Source organism: Perca flavescens, chromosome 10 (genome assembly GCF_004354835.1).
Source record: "Perca flavescens isolate YP-PL-M2 chromosome 10, PFLA_1.0, whole genome shotgun sequence".
NCBI lineage: Eukaryota > Metazoa > Chordata > Actinopteri > Perciformes > Percidae > Perca > Perca flavescens.
Window position 1 is genome coordinate 18,851,515 of NC_041340.1, and position 17,825 is coordinate 18,869,339.

The following is a 17,825-nucleotide window of genomic DNA, read 5'->3' on the forward strand; positions in this document are numbered from 1 at the left end:
TATCACTCATCCTGTCCACACGTCCCATCCAATCTCTCCATCATTAACCCCCAATCTATCTCTCCTCCTCTCATCTCTCCATCCTCTTGCCCCCACTGCCCTCCCTTCCTCTCCCTCATCCATCTTCCTACCCTTCTGACTTTCTAGTCCTCTTCGCTTTCACCGCATCTGGTCTTCTCATCACCTGTTCACAGTCTGTCTGGTTAGCAGTGTCAGTGACACACAAACACACACACATTTATGCGTATGAAAGTAGATATATTTTGTTGTGACTCTGTCTCGCTGTCAATCTCCCTCTTCTCTCTCTTTCTCCCTATTGTCTGTCATTCTCAGGAGAAATGGGATGTAATTAAAGTCAATGCAGTATAATGTCATGACATATTGATTAGGTTTCCCTAGTCTGTAATTTGCATTATACCCCTTCACATGATCTCTTTCTGTGCTGCAGGTGTTTCCAATATATGCAATAATCTAGACATATAAACAACTTTTAAGCAAATTTGACACGTTTTGAAATGTTGCCAAAAGAATTGAAGTTTTGGTTTGTTTCTCTCAGGCGACAACACTCCTAAATATTGAAGAAGAAAACATTAAAGTAATAACAAAATCAAAATCAATAATGCACAATCTTGAGAAAATTGAAATATTTAGAGATTTGATTAAGTACTGAATCAAATTCCTGCCAGCATATGTTGGCTATGCATCATTCTTTCATCCAAGGACGAAAACAGAGAAATGTACTTAGCAATATTCTGATGCATCACTAATAACCACATATCTGCAACAAGCTGCCTATATATTCAAGCATTATGACATGATTATCAACAAATGTGCTTCTATCCCTATAGGGCCAATATTTGTCAATGTTTCTTGAAATATTATTCAAGCAAACATAAAATAATTTTGATCTTCCTCTTCAACAATTCTAATGTGAATACAAGAATGATCTATCTGTAAAAAGAAGTCTTTGAATAGGAATGCTGATGATGAACTGAAGATTATTTCCTTACTCTGTTACACTGTTTTTGGCTTAATGTGTTTATCTGTCAGTTAAAGACAAGCGCACACACACATGCATATTCACAAACTGTCATTTTAAAGTATGTTCTATGTATGTACTGACTGATGTTGTAATATAATAGTGCACAGCTCACATATGTCCATTTTGATCACTCTCTCACACACACACACACACACACACACACATGAACACAAACACAGATGCACAAGGGCAGCATTAGTGTATAAGAGAAGGGTTATTGCAATATAATCCCATATTAGAGCTACACTAGCTGATTGGTTCGGAGGCTTTGAAAAATCGGGCAACAGATACAGTCACACATGCACATACATACTGTAAATTGACAGAAGCATTTGTAATCCTAGTAAAAAGCAAGAGTTGTATATAATGTTGCATGGTGAAACACAAAATAAGCACTGCACACATATACTGTACACAAACGCACACAAACGTAATCATATGCAGCAAATCCTACTGTGACAGATGGATAGGATTACTCACCTGCCACACACACACACACACACACACACACACACACACACACACACACACACACACACACACACACAGACAGACATTTATCCACACTGTGATGCTGTGATCACACTACTTTAAACAGAAATACACACACGTACAGTCAAAAACAGCCTTCCAGAAGTAGAGATGTACACACTTTTGTTAAAGCTACCGAATCTGTAGGAAACAAGATGCCCAAATACTGTAAAGCCAGCTACTGTGGCTTTTTTTTGTTTGTTTTTGGGTTCCAGAGGTTAGACCTAAGGATTTTGTCCATTAGTCCAGTTGGCTCACTGTGGCTTGCTTTCATACAGTCACCAGTACCTCCATCCAAATCCTCTCCAGTGTCATACATATTGAATGAGCTGCTTTGAAAATAAAGTACGAGAATGGAGAGATTCCTCAGAGCGTCATAATAGCATCTTTACAGGAAGAAAACATTTCAGGCTTGCTTGTATGCTTTCACATGCACACACTTACTGTACACAATGTTATCTTTCCTAACAACTGTCTTTCATTGCTTTCTCAGTCATTTACCTTTTCTTTTCCTCCCCTTTGGTCCGCATGCTTGTTCCCGGTGTCTCTCTCTCATCTCTGATAGTCCTTTAGTCCTCAGTAGCGCTCTCCTCCGACTCTTTACCGCTCTCTATCTCTCTCGCCGTTTCATTCTGTTGCTACTGATCCTTGCATGCTCGCAATGCCCAGTGATCCTCCCTCCTCTCTCTCTCTCTCTCTCTCTCTCTCTCTCTCTCTTTTAGTCTCCCCCTCTTTCTGCCTTTCTCTGATTCAACATCAACATTTTTTCCTATACCTACTGCAATTCTCACTCTTACCCTTTCTCTTAGCTTAGCTCTTACCTGTTTCTCAAATACCGTTACTCTGTTATTAATTCCTACACCTTCTCTTTCTTTCACCCTCTCTGTCTATTTGCCTATTCCTATCACTTTGCTGGTGGCTAATCCCATGCCATGCCCTGGTTTGATGGTGTGTGTGTGTGTGTGTGTGTGTGTGTGTGTGTGTGTGTGTGTGTGTGTGTGTGTGTGTGTGTGTGTGTGTGTGTGTGTGTGTGTGTGTGTGTGTGTGTGTGTGTGTGTGTGTGTGTGTGTGTGTGTGTGTGTGTGCCTGCATTGACCCTGGCATGGTGGTAGACCCAGAGAAACTTTGGCAGCCCAGAAGTGTCTGCTCCCAGGACATAAACAAACACGCTCGCACACACACACATATATACAGAAACACACACTCTTGCTTCTATCAGTCACTTTATTTATATCTTTGCTTTTCTGTTTGAACGCAGTCTACTGTCGCCTCACTCTCTCTTTCTGTTTTGGTCTAGCGCTTTCTCCCCCTGGTAACTTCACTTCTTTCTCCCCTTTGACCTTTTTTGTCACTGTCCTCCGTATTCTTTGCCCGACTTTAGCCTTCTCACACCGTTCTTTCCTCTTCTTTTTATCTTCATCCTGCACACTCACCTCATCCTCTGTGTTCTTTCCCACCTGCCACCCTCTCATTCTCTTTATTTCTCTGCTCCTATTCATGCCAGCTCAGGATGATGCTGCTTTCTTCCTCGAAGGCAAACGAGACAAAACACGAGAGATAAATTGAATAGAATGTGAGATTAAACACCATATGACATCAGGTTTTAATTATGCTTAATTTTGAAGGCTTTGTTTTTCGTGCACGGCAGGAGTTGTGTGCTTGCAAATTAATTTCCTCATCTGTCATGCATCACGAAAGTAATGAATCATTTTTTTTTCACATTTACAGGCGAGTTTAAGAGTTTTAGGCTAAGGATCAGAGTAGGTTTAATTGACTTAAGGTGAGGCGGAGTTTGTGTTTGCTAAAACAAATTAAATAAATGTACACTAATGAAGCCTACGTGCTCACAAATATAGTAACACTGTTGTGTTGTTGTGTGCAAGGGCTTATGTAACTGTGTTTTGAGTTATGTTTTTGTGTGTGCAAGGACAATGATTTATAATGTGTGTCTGTGTTCCCTGAGTGGTCCCCTGATGCAGCATCCACATAAATATCCCACCTTACCCCTCCCCCATCTGAAAATAACTGGTGATGTATTCTCTACTGCAAAGTGGTTGACTCACCTTGTGTTGTGTTTCAATTGACCTCTGATGAGGCAAGCAAAGGTGTGTGTGTGTGTGTGTGTGTGTGTGTGTGTGTGTGTGTGTGTGTGTGTGTGTGTGTGGGCGTGGGCATGGGCGTGTGTGTGTGTGTGTGTGTGTGTGTGCGCAGTGTGCACATTACGTAAGCTGTAAGGGGTCTGAGGGGAACACATGGGGCCTTAAAATATAATACACGTGTGCACAAATACATACAAGGTTGACAAAGTATGAGACAGTTGTGCTGAAGCTCTGAGGTCTCAGTAATTTGATTTTGGAGTGGAAGATGAGAAGAGTAGCATTTCATTGTCAAGGAGGAACAGTACAGTGTGTGAGCCGGAGACTGTTCCTCATCTCTTCTCCTCTTGTTATTCCCGTCCCCTTGACCGCTATCCATCTCTTTGATATCTCTTCCTTATTTGTACTCAACTGATAGTGTCTCTTTGTACTTGACTGGGAAATGAGAGCCTGAGGATGGATTGATCTGTTTTCTGAACAGTGAACGGGCATTCATTCACATACACACAGAAATGCAAACACACATTGGCAGCCCATATTACCCCTTTCTTTTTCTCTGCCTCAGACAGACCCCCCCCCCCCCCTACTTCCCACCTCAGCCCCAAGGTGTCTGGAAAAGTGTGTGTGTGTGTGTGTGTGTGTGTGTGGTCAGAGATGAACGTGTCTGTAAAAGGTGCAGTGAGGAACGCTGCAGGCTTCCAGTAAGACTGTTTTTTTTTTTTGTAGATGTTCTATTTAAAAAAAATGATGCACGATCACAGTTGAGAGCAGCGTGATGACTTGCCACCTGGGGGGAGACCACAAAAAGACGGGAGGAAAGAGGAAGAGGAGAAGAAAAAAGGAAAGGGTGGCGAGCATCAATGGACCTGATATTGAATTATTTGAATGGATGGTTGTTAACATGTCCCCCTGAGCTTTAAAGCATTTTTTATGTGATTTCTGCAGTTTCAGAGAGCAATTCACTTCTACGCCGCCGTCGTAAATAGGGACAGCTGTACACGTGCATTTGTTATGATTACATTACAGTATAAACACAGCCAAGCAAGTGTACGAACACAAAACATAGCAAGTCAGCTAATATTACATACTAGTCCAACAGCAAGAAGGCCAGCTCAGCTCCTCATTTTTCAGTGCCTTTCCTTCCCTACTCTGCTTCCCTATACTGCATTCTCCTGGAGATGTGGCCAGTTCCTTTTCCCCACGTGGCTTAGGACTATTTTGCATTGGTCCTTCGTTGCCACGGTGGCATGTCCATGCCCCTGGGCGCATCACATTGGTTTTCTTCGTTGCCCCAAATGAGGAGGGCATACTTCTAAATTGGTGTGTTTGAGGTTACTCTCAGATGAAGATCTTTTCAACAGGATGTGAATTATTTTTAAGCTACAGGAATAAACATTCTTTGTTCTAATCTAGTCGGCACGCCAGCAGGGGTCGGCTCCAAGACAAATATACACAAAGGGCTTCGTCTTGCCCAGAGAGCAGACAGACATAATTTAATTAACTTAGGAAGCTGATACAATTGTCCTGCCTAAACCCAGCTGCAGCGTATATTATGAATACATAAGAACATAAAATCACATTGATCTCAAAGATTAGCATTGTTTTCACATTTTTAAACTCTACAATTGAAACTCATTTATTCATGTATTTATGTTTGTAGTCTGTTTTGCTGCGCAACTGACTTCCTACCTCTTAATCTACTAGTCCTCAAAATAGGCTAAATGTCTTAGATATTGGCAATTTAATACGTGGGAAGGAACACCAACATTGTTCACGTGTACTTGGTGGAGTACTTGCTCTACACTATTGAGTGACAGTTGTGACTGACAAACAATTCTTTGTGTTCCTCTAACAGATGAATCCCTACCACTTTACGTATTTAAATGAGGGTTGTCAAAGTTAATGCTTTAATGCTGTCTTAATTTAAAATGAATGATATGTTAATTATATTTAATTGCATCAACCACATTTTGCTGTTTATCCCACCGGGCATCCTTTGGGGATAATGAACTTTAAACAGAGAATATAAACTTGGTTAAATAAAGTGAGTCTATGTAATTTTGAAATAGAATTAGAAATGATGGTACCAGAAGTTAGCCAACTTCAAATAGATATTGTTAGTTATCTGACTTTATGGCTCTTCTCTATTTGTGATACCGTTACAGTATGTTGTAGCATAACATTTCACAAACATTTCAGTGGTTTTATCACCATTTTAATGGCTGTGCTGTGACAATTTGACAGTGAATGTTTTGTTGCTGGAACCAGAAGTTATATTTGTCATTTTTGTATTGTGTAAACAATTGAAATTTGGTAAAGCAAGTAATAATTTTCATTTTCAAAGGCATTCTATTAAGCTGAGACAGATTCCATATTGTGTGATGATTCAGTGAGCACACACTTTGCATCTTCATTGTTCAATCTTTTGAAGTATTTTTACGCATAGCTGGTGACAGACATTGTGTTGTATTTAGATGGTAGAGCCTACAATAGATGAGTTTGGTGGGCCAAAAGGACGTTACCGTTGTGCTGCTGACTTTTGCATCCCTGCCGACTCCGAGAATTACATCCACACGGAAGGGTGTAAAGGACTTACATGAATGACTTCCGTATTTCTGTAGTGAGACGTACATTTTATACATATCAGCCTAGTTGGCTTATGTCTAGAACGTAACTAGTTTTTCCTCGTTATAATATTTCTTGGGAAATAGTTTGGATGTGTATTCCTGAGATTAAACCCTATGTGGAGTGTAATGAACATTGCAGCTTCTAGGGATTCTGAGCTAGGTTTGGTTTAGATTAATTTCTGTCTGCATTTTCAGGTAACTGCCATTTTGATCCAACTCTGAAATTACAGCTTCTAATACATTATTAATGAGTGTCCAGAGTGAGAAGATAAGATGGATAGATAAATGATGCAAAGTGAAGGAGGAGGAGGTGGAGAAAGGGAGCAAAATCCCAGACCTCGCCAGCATCTGTGTCCTGTTTTGTCAGTAATCTCTTCACTGTTGCGTAAGGCCTTCGCCTCAACAAGCTCTGAGCCCCTCTCTCTCTCTCTCTCTCTCTCTCTCTCTCTCTCTCTCTGTAACAGATGTAGTTATCAGATATTAGATATCAGGCTCATATACCTCCCATATGTCCTTGCATGTCATGTACTGGAATGTGTTGATTAAACACATTCATGAGTGAGGACACAAATAGTCGATGATCAGATATTTGGCCCTTTGAGCATTTGTGTTTTTAGATTGCGTTAAAGGAGATTGAGAGCATAAGTCCTCAGAGAAGACCAATTACACAGAAGTAGGGCAATATAACACGTGACCTACATAAACAGACGCACGCACGCACGCAGGCACACACACACACACACACACACACACACACACACACACACACACACACACACACAGAGTGAACATAAAACCAGAAAATGTAGAGTGTAGAGTAGTTTTGGTGAGTGTGTGTGTGTGTGTTTTTATTTTTTTAATCCTGTTACTGATCAACCATTACACACTAAAAAAGGCAAAGAAGGAAGAGAGAGAAGGAGCAGTTTTCTTTTCTACCTGCTCCTCTCTGTTTTCTGTCCATTTACTGTAGTATAATTGCATAATTTAAATGCTTGTTTTCATGTTAGGAATACTGTCAATGACAGCATTTCTCCATGTTGAGTTTTACTTTTAATGACTACAGTTTATTTTAGTAACTTTAAGACAAAAAAGACATTATTAAAACACAATTAACCGTATTCACTCATTTTAATAAGCAGTACTTACTTTAATGTCACACTACATTGATCTTCCAGCACTTTTAAACATGTGATGGAGGGGGATTAAAGAAGAGATTGTGCTGATAGGGTCTCTGGTGTTTAGTGGAGGATGGAGGTAGCCACACACATCCGAGAAAATACAGTTCTCTTCCCCAGTTAGACATCAGAGATAGTTTTATGTCCAATGTACTGTCTGCTTTTTAAAAAAAATTTTATTAAAGCTATACATGCTGAAATTTTTTTTGTTTGCATATGTTTTCTTATTAGATGCAGGCAAACACACACACATGAGTAGATGAAAGCTGTCACCGCATTAGATGCCATTCATCTTTCATCTTCAATTAGCCGTGCATCATCCCTCATCTCTGTCTCCTGTTTCCCTATTGTGCCAACAATTCTGTGAGGATAATTTCACCCAAACTCTGCCTTCTAAGATTAAGCGGAAATGCCTGCACATCTGCCATGTTTCTGAAAAAAAGGGTCTGCAGACTTCATTCCAGAAATTAACACACAGCAGAGGGAAGGAAACAAAAACAAAAATATTAATGTAGAAGCCAAACTAATTGACAGTGACTTTAAGCAAGGCAACTCTCCTCCTCCTGGTGTCCATGAGGGTCCCCGACCCTTTCAGGCTCACCCTCACGGCTCTCATTGGTGTGAGGGTCATGCCTGCATGTTTACTGACAGATAAAGATGACAAAATAAAGATGGCAAATGGAAAAGAGAAAGTGCAAAAATTGAATAAGAAAAGGAGCGGGGCCACTTTATGTTTTGCAGATCATTTATCATTTGAAATGTTCTTTTCATTTTCTCTATTTTCCAGAAACGTTTTCAATTTAAAACTTGACCATGTTTCATTTTAGGCTGTCAATAGGTAATTGTATTGGCTGGACAGAAAATACAAATGGCAGCAATGTTCCTATGGAGCACATAGATGGAGAAAAGGGAAGTGGAAGGGGCTGATGATAAATGAATTAAGCTTGATAAACCAATTTAGCACTCTGAGAACTAGCATCATATGTCTGTAATATCTGCAAACTGTTTTTACATTCATGCCAAAGGTTTTTTATGTTCTCTTCTGGTCAGTGCAGTTGAGTTGTTGTCCGTTTCATCTCTGTTTTCTTCTCCTCTCTCGCCTGCCACCCCTCTCAGTGTCTCCCCCATCTCAGCCTCTGGTTGTGGAAAGGTTTGCTCTAAATTGTCCATGAATCTTTTGCTTTAATCCAGCTCAAGGATTTTTTTCTCAGCTTAAGTAGTTTTCACACAGTTAAAACTTGAAACTTGTTTAAAACCTTTTTTTGCTTATCCTCATCTTTCATGTCTGTCTTATTTCACAGTGATGATTGCTCCATCTGCCTCCTCACTTTCATCTTCTATATGAAGTTCTCCATATTACCAGTCTCTGTGTGCTTTTGTGTACACACCTTGGGCCATATTTGGAGTTATGTGCATCTACTGAGAAGTTAATACCTCATTAAAAACACCAACACTAAAAACAAAATCAGAATGTAAATTTGCCACCAAAATTAGAGTAGATTTTCTTTTTTATATAGGAGCCTTATATGATTTTTTTTTTTATGTGATTTTATATGATATGGTTTTTTATGTAATGTTTATACCATGCCATAATATTGCACTGTGTAAACCGTGTAAAGCCCCTTTTTGTCAACAACATCTTGCATTTCACATTCTATGGACGGGACCTGAGTGTTTGTCAAAATGACCACTCTCCTTGATGACGCTGGTATTGTCTTTTTTCTGTTTTTCTTTACAAAGAGTAAATCAAATAACACATGTTAAAGGTGGTTTTTCCTTCAGACGTTTGCACTTTTCACCATTTGTTGTTACGTGGAACGCTGAAAGCTTTCTGTTTTAAATTGTGTTATATAGCAATTCAGAATATATTTTTCAAATCTAACCTGGTGACAGAGGGACACAATTTAAATTATAGCATACAATTTAGAAAGTGGGTTCCAGTCCTCCTGGCAATGGTTATGTTTGTTTATAGTAATTATGGTAATTTGTGATAAACATAGCATCCCAGCGTCTAGCTCAGAGCCCTTTTGTTTCAGGCCATGTAGGTAGTATGTGATTATGTTGAAGCTGTTTGGACTTTAGAGAGGTTTTCTTTGAAATTCACTTTAGTTTGGTGTGGCGACAAATTATTTTAAGGGATTTAAACGTTTTTAGCTTTAGATGTATAGCACTCAGTGTAAGAGCAGCTGCAGTATGCCCTACTAGTAATGGTGTCTCTCTCTCTCTCTCTCTGTCTCTCTCTCTCTCTCTCTCTCTCTCTTCCACGCTCACACTTTACCTTTGTAGTCCAGGGTGGTAGCCTGCATGACAGCTATCCTCAGCCAGATGGATGATCGTCACTATAATACATACATAGAAACCTTCGCTGGATCCTCTGATCTAGTAGTAAGTACACACACACACGTGCATATGTCTGTTAAATCCACATTGATGGTAAAAAATAAAAAATTATAAAACTTTCAAGCTGTATTGAATGAAGATATATCATATACACACATACTCCTTCTCTTGCCTCTTTCACTGCAGGACTTCTTGATGGAGTCCTTCCTACTTTTCAAAGACCTAATTGGGAAACACGTGTATCCCTCTGACTGGATGGCCATGATCATGGTACAGAACAGGTACTACAAGCATCCATCTACTTGTCCCAGGTCTGCCTCTGTAACTGAATAGGCCACAACTGCCCCAGTACAACCTGCTATTGGGACATTGAGGCTTGGTGTATGTGATTATTAAAGATTGTTGACATCCACACAAACCCACACAGGGATAAGTTAGAGATAGGAAAGCTGGGGATCAGAGCTATGATGATGATGAAAAAGGCTGATGTGACAAATGTGTTTGTGAGAGCTGCTGGGCTTTATATAATGTGTTTGTGAGAGCTGCTGGGCTTTATATATATATATATATATATATATATATATATATATATATATATATTATTTTTTTTTTTGATGTAAGCTAGAGGGGAGGCTGCAGCTGTGTCAGGGACAGAAAGGCAAATAGATAAAAGTAAGAAAGGTAGAGGATAATACAGGTTGATGAGGAGTCAGACTGGGGTTAGGGAAGCGATGTGCAGGTAGAGAAAGTCCCACTGAAAAGAAAAGGGAAGGGAGAGGGAATGTAGTTGGCTATGAATAACGATGACTGATAGATAAATAGTGTTGAGACAAAAAGACTGGGAGCAGGTTTGCTATTTAACTTTAGAAATGCATAAAGTCACAACTCACTGATACACCTGTGTGAAGTTGCTATCATGATCTATCATTGTGACAAAGGTTTTGAATCTAAAGCAATATTACAGTCTTGTCTGAAATAGCAGTTCTGTAGAAAGCTGTGGGCTTCAGCTGCTGTCAAAGATGCAGCAAAAAAGTTGCATTTGTGATCACTGATGGATTCTTTTCCATTTATTCTTAGACATGACTTTTTTCCTTTTAAGGTTGTTTTTTTATTTATTAATCCTTCATCAACAATCAAACTACTGCATGAGGTGGCCGGGTTAGCTCAGTTGGTAGAGCAGGCGCACATATATAGAAGTTTACTCCTTGACGCAGTGGCCGCAGGTGAACACGCCGACCTGCGGCCCTTTGCTGCATGTCATTCCCCCTCTCTCTCCCCTTTCATTTCTTCATTTGTCCTATGAAAATAAAGGCCTAAAAATCCCCAAAAAAAAAAAAAAAAAAAAAAGCTACTGCATGAGGAAGTAGCTTTTGTTGCACTGATTTTCACAATTCTCTATTGGTATATTTTTTTGTGTGTGTACATTCAATGTGTGTATTTGTGTCCATTAGAGTGTTCCTGAGAGCCATCAATACCTATGCAGACACAATGAACCAAAAGTTCCTCAATAATGACGACTTTGAAGTGCAGGTTAGTGTGTTAGTGTGTTAGTGTGTGTGTGTGTGTGTGTGTGTGTGTGTGTGTGTGTGTGTGTGTGTGTGTGTGTGTGTGTGTGTGTGTGTGTGTGTGTTTGTGTGTTTGTGTGTATTTACAGACTTTGACTCATATTGACAGCCCTTTTGTTGTTGTTGCCTGTACTACATTTAACGAAGATTAAACCCCCCTTCCTTGCTCTTCCTCCCCGTCTAGTTGTGGAATAACTACTTCCACTTGGCGGTGGCGTTTATTACCCAGGAGTCTCTGCAGCTTCAGCATTTCTCGCCAACCAAGAGGAACAAGATTCTGGCCAAGTGAGAGAAGGGCCATATACTTTCCTTATTTACCACACGTACTCTCCCTGCTCTAATGAACCACTCAGTGATTTGTGATCTATTTTGGAGTCTGCATTTACCGTTTACACTTCCACGGCCTATTAAAGCTGTGTGATGCCTGTAGATTGACAAGTTCATTTTGGGGCAGATTAGTGCAACATTATCTTTCCCCCTGGGCTGTTCAATTTCTGAAAGTGAAAATAACAGTATTGATCAAGACATCGCTTCCAAACTAATGGGCTGATTTCTCTTTTTGTCTCTGTTTATGTGTATTTTTTTTTTCTCTCTCTCTCTCTCGTAATTTCAGATATGGAGATATGAGAAGACTCATAGGCTTTGCTATACGCGACATCTGGTACAAACTAGGTAAGGAATTCTAGTTTATATAAGTTTTGTTGCCTTGCTGCTTTTGGTGACCCAGGTGTGTTTACCCTAATATCAAGACATACCTGTGGGTGGGTGGGTGTGTGTCTGTGTGTGTGTGTGTGTGTGTGTGTGTGTGTAGGTGGATGCACAAGGCAACAAGCATCAGTGGAATTTGTTTTCTTTACAGTGTGGTAATAAGCGTATACAACGCCGGCACCATTTCACATAAGGCATCAATATAACATATCACTCAATAAATCAGAAGAAAAAGATAAGTCAGAGAAAGCTGCATGTCGAAAATGCGGGGTTATATTCTGGGGATAGGAAGCAGAGTTCAAATCTTTAATGCAGAAGGAAACACTGTTGGTGGACAGAGACCTGCGGAGCCTTCCCCTGGGCAAAAGTTGAAACAGGTGGTGAGCAAGGGAAGATAGGCCAGATATGGTTTTACCTGCCCTTTTTCATTACGTGTGTGTGGGTGTGTGTGTGTGTGTGTGTGTGTGTGTGTGTGTGTGTGTGTGTGTGTGTGTGTGTGTGTGTGTGTGTTTAGGCAGTCATAAGATTTGTTTCATCCCTGGCATGGTGGGTCCCATCCTGGAGATGACTTTGATCCCAGAGGAAGAGCTGCGAAGGGCCACCATCCCCATCTTCTTTGACATGATCACCTGTGAATATGCACACTCTGGAAACTTCCAAAAGGTAGAAATACACGCATACATTCAACTGAAATGTGTGAATGCTTATATGTGTGTTAAGGTTTTTAAAACACATCCGTCATATGTCCAACAGAGTTGTAAAACATATTGGTATTGTAAGACACATCTTGTCAAGAAAAAAACATTTCTTTCATCCCACCTGAACATTTTCTTATGTTATCGTATAGCTCTTCTTTTTTGTTTTATTTTCTTATATGCACAAATGAAGAACTAAGAACTGTATGTTTGCAGAGAGATATAAAGATATTAAAAGCCAAATTCAATCTTGCACACACACAATACAGACGGAAACAATGGCACACGCACATTGTGCAAATCCATTGATTTTCTGTGACAGTGCATGAAAGTAAAAGAGACACCTTAATTATGCTTGCATAATTGATTTCTTTTCTATCCCTCTTCTCATTTGTTTTCCACTCTCCCTTTTGTCTCACCCTTTTTTTTTTTTTTCTCTCTCTCTCTCTCTCTCTCTCTCTCTCTCTCTCTCTCTCTCTCTCTCTCTCTCTCTCTTTTCTTCTGTAGTTTGAGAATGAGATCATTTTGAAGTTGGACCATGAGGTAGAGGGTGGAGGAGGAGACGAGCGATACATGGAACTACTGGAGACCATGTAGGCCTGAGTATTGGAATTTACCACATTCACAGCAACCTTTAATGCCTGACAAGTTGTACTCCTACTGTAGATAAACAAGCACATAAGAACGAGTGATAGTATTGGTCAAATATGGTATAACAAGTAAACTTTGGACTCATTTCACTGGTTTAACAGAAACTCAAAAACTCACTTGTGAATGCTTGTCTGCCAGTCTGCTTGATTGTGCTGCAGAGAAACCCACACTGAGGCCACAGGTGCAGCACTTTGTCGCCTTGGTAAAGGGACTCCTCATTCGTCTCCTTGACTACCGCACGGTGATGAGCGATGACAGCCGCAACAACCGCATGAGCTGCACCGTCAACCTTCTGGTAAGTCCAAACTTCTTTGAAATACCTTATACCTTAAAAGTGCTGCAGGCTTAATCAGCTTTACAAATTCCTTCTCCAAAACTGAGGTGGTCAAGTGGGCTTTCTTAAAAGGCACTAAGATATTACTTGGTTACTAATATAACCAGCGTGGGTACAGGACTAAGTAGGAACTTGGTACCTTGAATTACATCATATTGCTGTGAGCCTTTCCTCCATAAGAATTTCATAATTTTTTTTTTGTTTTCTTCATGTTTCATTGATACTCCCATGAGTTGTGAATCTGGCATGCGCCACCATAGATTTTCATTTATTGACACACATTTTCTGATTCATGCACTGTACAGGCGTCAGTCAATAATCTCATCCATACCAAAAGAGCCACACTGATTGAGGAGTTCATTATGCAACACTGATTTTATGTCTTGTCTTTCATACCAAGGTCTTTGTAGCCCTTTTCCACATTTGATTTGTGGCCTGATTGATCTAAAGGAAAAGATTCATCTCTGTGTCTGGTCTCCGACTTTGTTTGCAGAGGGTTGCATCAGCTCTTGTCTGCTCCACATCCTTTCTCTCATGTGATCTCATAATCAGATTCTACCCCAAAGTATACTCAAGTTTAGTAACATATCCCATCTACCTACAATATGATTGTCTCCACTGCACGTTAAATTATGACATTCCTCCTATAATCAGTTTTTCTTTGATATTGGCTTTTTTTTCTTTGGATTTTTTTCCTAGAGTTTAATTGTTGAAGACATTTCTGAGACGCTAAGGAGGATTGGTTAATGATGAATGGTTGTGTCTGTATCTTAAAATGTGTTATTTTCCCATAAGGAGTTGAAGCTTTTAGAACATTACAGAGATGTTTATCTAGTAGCCTGTGGCAGCTGCTCATTAGCTATTCTCTTTCATTTGTTTTGCCAGCTAAAAAAACCCTTCTTCAGGCGAGCAGGCACTAGTGCACTCTCCTAGCCATGTACTCCCTCAGGCTAACTTTAGTTAGGAAGTGCACACACATACACATGCAGTCACATAGGTATTTTCTATGCTTGCTCATGCATATGCACTTTCAAAGAAATACACTTGTACATATTCACAAACACACACTGCTCATGCTAAAATAACCTCTGCTAACCTCGAGCTAAAGGCTTTCCGGAATAACTTTGTCTTTCGTGGGACCCTTTCAGCTGCAGACAAAAGCTTGTTGATATTGCAGAAATCACTTTCTCCATATAAGATCATATACAGATTTTTGAAAAAGCTTCCACCTGGTGTGTTGTAGGTCATGAATGATAAATAGAAGGTGATGTTGTGGATTGTGTTGTATGTTCAAAAAATGTGTCAAAGGCAACTGCTGAGAGTCAAAACAGCTGACCTTCATGTAGATGGACAGCCTCCAGCAGGGAATTGGCTGCTGAAGTTAAAATGCATTGATGCAAAAATTGATGTACCTGACCTTTGCATACAATAAAGCAAGTACATATAAATATGCATACAGTGTGCTTTGGCTTTGCAGTGAATTTCACAGTAATTGAGCTTGCATGTTTGTGATTGTGGGTGTGATTTTGTGTGTGTTTGTGTGTTTGTGTGTGTGTGTGTGTGTGTGTGTGTGTGTGTGTGTGTGTGTGTGTGTGTGTGTGTGTGTGTGTGTGTGTGTGTGTGTGTGTGCGAGAGTGCGTGGCTGGTGATGGGAGGTGGGGTTACCTCAGTTCGTTCCCCTCCTCTGTTCTCTGTAGATGTCATTAAACTTCATTAAACTGGGAGTTTGTGCTGCTTAACTAATAAATGTGCATGCACACACTCCCACACATTCACACACAGGCAATCAGAAGAAAACACATACAGCCCTCTAGACAAACACACTTCCACACAAAAATAAAACTTACAGTCAGTGCAGCGCTTCCGAAAGATTTTAAATCTCTCTCTCTCTCTCTCTCTCTTACACACATGCATGTTGACTGACACTAACCCAACTTCTCCTTTTGATTTCGCAGAACTTTTACAAGGACATCAATCGTGAAGGGATGTATATCAGGTATTTATGTGCGGAATTTGACATAAAAACATTTAAGTGGTGCATTTGTGTGTTGTAAATGCTAGTGTGTGTGTGTTTATGTGTGTGTGTATGCGTGCGTGCGTGCGTGCGTGCGTGCGTGCGTGCGTGCGTGCGTGCGTGCGTGCGTGCAGCTCCATAATCTGACAAGGGATTATATGAGTTCTGCTGAATTAATGTCAGAATCCACAGGATCAGCTCTTGGTCTGACTGGAGGGCCAGCAGAGAGAAAGAGAGACATGATTGGTGCGAGGGAGGGAGAGGTGAAGAGACAGAGGAAGACAGAATGATGGCAGGAGAGAGAGAGAGATGGCAGATGACAGATCCCGTCAGGTCCCGCGGTAAATTTCTGGCGATGGCTTATGGGCATAATTAGTTAACTGATGTGTGAATGGGAGCTCAACTCTGTGGTTGATCAGCTGCCTCCGTCTATGGACCTTTTTCACAGCAGACATTTTGACTTGTCATAGTAGGAAAAGCACAGCTGGAATTGATAACCTTAACAATGGCTCAATTCCATCAAGTGTCCCAGTAAGATATTTCAGTGAGTTAGCATTTACAATACCAGGGCCTCTCCTAAGTGGAATGTAGCTATCAACAATGGTTTTGAATACACCTGTGCTTTTCCTACTATGACATGTCAACATGTCTGCCGTGAAAAAGGTCTATATTGTTAGCATTTGGCCGGCTTGCTAGTTAACGTTAGCAAACCAACAAACATAGTTTATTGAAAATATGTATTAAAGCATTATGTATGTGTTATATAATAAGCCTGAATGTTATCTTACACAGTACGTATGTATACTGACTTATTTGAATGTACTTCCAGTAATTTTGTCACTTTTTATAATGTGAACACACTACATACTGTACTCAAAACCTCCACCTAGTGTGGAATTAGGTAATAGCTTATGTGATGCTTAAAGGGGGTAAAAAGATTTTTTTTCTTTACACCTTGTGAAAAGATGCTGAGAGATGGAGGATGGAAGAGAGGAAAAGGTGGATTCAGAGACTGTGAGGAAGAACAGGAAGGATGAAGAGCGAAAGTGACAAATAGACAACAGTGAAGGGTTAGTCAAAAGGTGCAGATTGACTTAACCAATAGAACAGGCAGAACATTATGTAACTCTGATTGAGTTGGTAAAAAATTTGAGGAAAAAGAAAAAGGACATGATGAGGTTAAAAAAATGAAAGAAAGCAAGACCCATTGATATTTAGCCAGACACAATAAACAGTTTACCTGATGAAGCATACAGAGAATTGTTCATTTAAAAACTAAATCTACTGTAGAAGCCACTGCTTTCTTGATTTGTCATCATCATTGCCTTACCAAGAAAGTCCAGCCTCTGGCCATGTGGCAACATGTTTTGTCCAGATGGAGATACAGAAAAGGATATTAACTAAAGACGTTCACTAGCATCCCAATGTTCCAGTTGTCCTCCTTGCCGGGCTTATACAACATTATTGGGCTACAAAACAGCTGTCAGACCTTTTAAAAAGACGTATGTTAAAATGTCCTTTTGTGAGTTTGCATGTTTGTCCTCTTGAATGACTTTGTGTGCATATTTCAGGATATGTATAGGTGTTTGTGTGTCTGTGTGAGCATGAGACAGATTGGCAGTGACACACTAGTGATTAATGCTTAATTTGCTTAAAGTTGCCCAACAGTGGCATCTAGTGGAGTGATGTATAAGTTGTGTATTCAATGACCTCTGTGACTGTGTGCTCAGGTACCTTTACAAGTTAAGGGACCTTCATCTGGAGGGTGAAAACTACACTGAGGCAGCATACACACTGCTCCTCCACTCTCGCCTGCTCAAGGTAGGACACACACACACAGGGAGATATTTTGTCATTTTAACGCTAGAACCAGTGCCTTGCTTTGTCTAATCACTTGTCTGTCTGCCATGAATCAGACTGTTTTTTATTAGCTGATAAATAGTTGCTACGTTGCTGGCCTCTGAATGATTAAGTTAGTTTATGGCATGGCATCGGCCACTGGCTGCATCACTATGGTGATTGATTGTGTGTGTGTGTGTGTGTGTGT

At 40.2% G+C, this 17,825-nt stretch overlaps 1 protein-coding gene across 1 annotated transcript in view; it reads left to right on the forward strand.

Moving 5' to 3' along the window:
- Positions 1-17,825, forward strand: part of dock2 (dedicator of cytokinesis 2) — a 101,008-nt gene that overhangs the window by 72,780 nt on the left and 10,403 nt on the right. Inside the window, exons 27-36 of the mRNA XM_028588898.1 lie at positions 9,758-9,856; positions 9,998-10,092; positions 11,263-11,341; positions 11,561-11,661; positions 11,990-12,048; positions 12,599-12,747; positions 13,287-13,372; positions 13,569-13,725; positions 15,720-15,760; positions 17,509-17,599. Of these exons, the coding sequence (XP_028444699.1) occupies positions 9,758-9,856; positions 9,998-10,092; positions 11,263-11,341; positions 11,561-11,661; positions 11,990-12,048; positions 12,599-12,747; positions 13,287-13,372; positions 13,569-13,725; positions 15,720-15,760; positions 17,509-17,599 (957 nt within the window). The remainder of the gene's footprint in view (positions 1-9,757; positions 9,857-9,997; positions 10,093-11,262; positions 11,342-11,560; positions 11,662-11,989; positions 12,049-12,598; positions 12,748-13,286; positions 13,373-13,568; positions 13,726-15,719; positions 15,761-17,508; positions 17,600-17,825) is intronic.